At 56.9% G+C, this 2,728-nt stretch overlaps 1 protein-coding gene across 1 annotated transcript; it reads right to left on the bottom strand.

Moving 5' to 3' along the window:
• Positions 1-621: 621 nt before the first annotated feature.
• Positions 622-1,593, bottom strand: LOC123439545 (BES1/BZR1 homolog protein 2-like). Its single transcript, XM_045116248.1, has 2 exons — positions 1,101-1,593; positions 622-992 (listed from the first exon to the last, which is right to left on the bottom strand). The coding sequence occupies exons 1-2, from the start codon at positions 1,470-1,472 to the stop codon at positions 816-818; spliced, it is 549 nt and encodes a 182-aa protein (XP_044972183.1). The 5' UTR covers positions 1,473-1,593; the 3' UTR covers positions 622-815.
• Between the last annotated feature and the right edge of the window lie 1,135 nt (positions 1,594-2,728).

Genomic DNA, 2,728 nt, shown 5'->3' with positions numbered 1-2,728 from the left:
CCACATACATATGTTACTTTCACTATGACCAACCTAAAACGCTATCGTGCCCTTTATACGATTTATGAGTGGGGTGTACCGAAGCGGGACTCGGAACTCCATTGCAACCCGTTTATGGATTTCATCTGTTTTTCAATGAAGTAGAATCTGTGTTGAATGTGTTACGGCGCAGCATTATATTCGTGTCAGTGTTGGTCAGTTGGTGAGGTGTTACCAGAGGGCCAGAACAAAAAACTGAAGGTGCTCACTGGATTGTTTTTCGGCTTCGTCTTCACAAAGAAACGATCAATTTTTTCAGAGTTACGCCGTAGATTTCCATTCCGTTCTGGTGCCATGTTTCTCCCAGACGTTTGCAGGCTACGGAATTCAGAGGGAGAGGCATATCGATGACATGGATCCCGTTCTCTTCCTCTAGCACGAGAGGGTGTGCGATGGACGGAAACAAAAATGGGGACTCGCGCGCGCATGTTCGTCTAGTACGCACCGCCGTGTGAGGCACGACTGATCCGCGCAGTCCAGCGCACTTCGGCCCCGGCTTCCATTTCCATGCTATTCTCCGAGCAGATTCCAGCGACAAGGGCTGCTCCGCAACGGATAGGTCGATCCGGAACTGTCTCGGTGTAGTACATACGTTCATTCATTCATTTATAGAACTGTAAACGACGCTGACACACACGATTCGCAGCTTTGCTAGCCTAGTTTGATTTTCATCAGCCCTATCATATCGCTGGCACTGCTCTGTGGTCGAAACCTAGTGGTGGTAGCACTAGTTAATTAGTGAGGCGGATGGTGATGGTCTTTCCATCTGAAGGTGGCTACATGTAGGTGAAGGAGAGTGTCAGCTCCAGCGATATCTTGTGGTTCGGCTCCGCCTCCGGCAGCGGCTGGTGGACGTCCCCCGCTGTTGCCTCCGTCGCACCGCTGTGCGAGGACGGCTGCGGTTGGTCGGAGCTGCCGCTTGCGCCGCCGTTGGTGCCGGCGCCTGAGGAACGCTGCGGAGGAGGAGAGCAGAGTAGCTAAACTTGTCAGGGACGATCGGGGATTTCAGAACATACTGTGTAACCAACATGGTGTTTTCGCGGCAAGAAGTCTGTCGATACCTCGTGGCACCGCGTGACGTTGCCTTCGTCGTCGACGATGTAGCCCGCCTCGGCGCAGAGCGCACGGAGCACGTCGTTCTGGTCGGCGTGCTTGGGCAGCGCGTACCCGGCGTTGGCGCGCAGGCCGGCGTAGATCCTGGTGGCCACCTGCCGCCGCCGACGCTCCCGCTGCCGGTTGTTCTCCCGCTCCCGCGGGGTCGGGTGCCGGAGCGACGTCTTCACCCCGCCGCCCCGCGCCTGCCGCCGCACCGTCCACGGGCCCCGCGTCGACCGGATGCACCCCTTCCTCCCGGCCGCCACCGCCACCCCAATGGCCTCCTCCCTCCCGGCTCCGGCGGCCACCTCCATTGGCGACTTCGCCACTCCTTCCATTGACCCCTGCTCACTACCTACCCAGCTTGATCGATCGGTCGATCCTTCTCCCACTCTACTCTGCACAGACGCACTGTGTACTGGTATTTATAGGGGAGAATGAGCCAGTAAAGTTCCTTCTTTTCACGTTGCAGAAAAGGCAAGTGCTCCTCCTAGTTCATGAGGCTTGTTGCTATGTGCATGTAAATGTAAGTTCCTCTGCCTCTCTCATACACATACACACACTTGATCTGAGCGAGTGAGAGAGTGTGAGTGTCAGGGTGAGGGAATAAGGTGGTTGGCGCCTGGAGGCAGCATGTAACATCTGTGCGGCGTTGGGTGGTACGCTACACACCTGCATGCTAGGGGTTAAATCAAATCAAGGAGGAATCAAAATGCCGGCATGAAGCCGCCATTGGGCTCGGTACTTCCACGAGCATGAAGCCAATTGGAACTGGAGTAAACTGCAAAAAACCAAAACAATTGGGGACCCTAATTCAAGAAACCATCACCACTCATTTTATTTTGAAAAATCATCCGGTATTCACTAATCATTTTGCAAAAAAAAAACACCATAGCATGATTTACAGCATTAATACTAAATCTGACAAGTAGGGCCCATTACATCTGATGACGTGGCGATACGGTGACGGCTATGGGAGATGGAAATTGTTGCAGTCAAAAGGACCCGGATCTCTCTCATCTGGTCGTGCCCCGCATCTCGGCTGACGAAGGTGCTGGTGGTGGCCAACGCCGTCGAGGAGCCAGAGAAGGTCTGCAGCTGCCATGGCGTGGACATCGCCGAGGCGACGACGGACAACATCGAGCCGCGGGAGGTGGAGAAGGGGAAGAAACGCCGGACACGGGCGGGGACGCCCACCAGCATTCGGTGGTGGCAGCTGAGCCGCATGGAATCCGACGGCGTCGCGCCCTGGATTCGCCCGTGGGTTCGCCCGATGCTGCTCCTGAGCTCGAGATCCAGTGGCAGCGGTGTCGTTGCCTCCTCTCTCCCCTCACCCAGCCGTCGTCGCGGCCGACATCACCCTGAGCCACCGCCACCCCTTCCGACGCTGGCGGATCTAGGGGCGCGGTGAGGTAAGGTAGTGAGGGACACCGGGGCACAGCGACACCGGCGCGCGGTCGTTGGAGCACCTGGGTGCGGGGTATGCGGCATCCGACGTTGGTGGAGGTCAGCACCCCAATGACGACCTCGTGTGCATCCCGCTGTTGTAGCCCGTGGTGGGTGAGGAAGAAGGGGGAGGGGTCGGCATCGGTGA

This window comes from Hordeum vulgare, chromosome 3H, assembly GCF_904849725.1.
Source record: "Hordeum vulgare subsp. vulgare chromosome 3H, MorexV3_pseudomolecules_assembly, whole genome shotgun sequence".
NCBI classification, from domain to species: Eukaryota; Viridiplantae; Streptophyta; class Magnoliopsida; order Poales; family Poaceae; genus Hordeum; species Hordeum vulgare.
The sequence above is the reverse complement of the archived record's forward strand: the minus strand, read 5'-3'. Positions and strand labels throughout refer to the sequence as shown.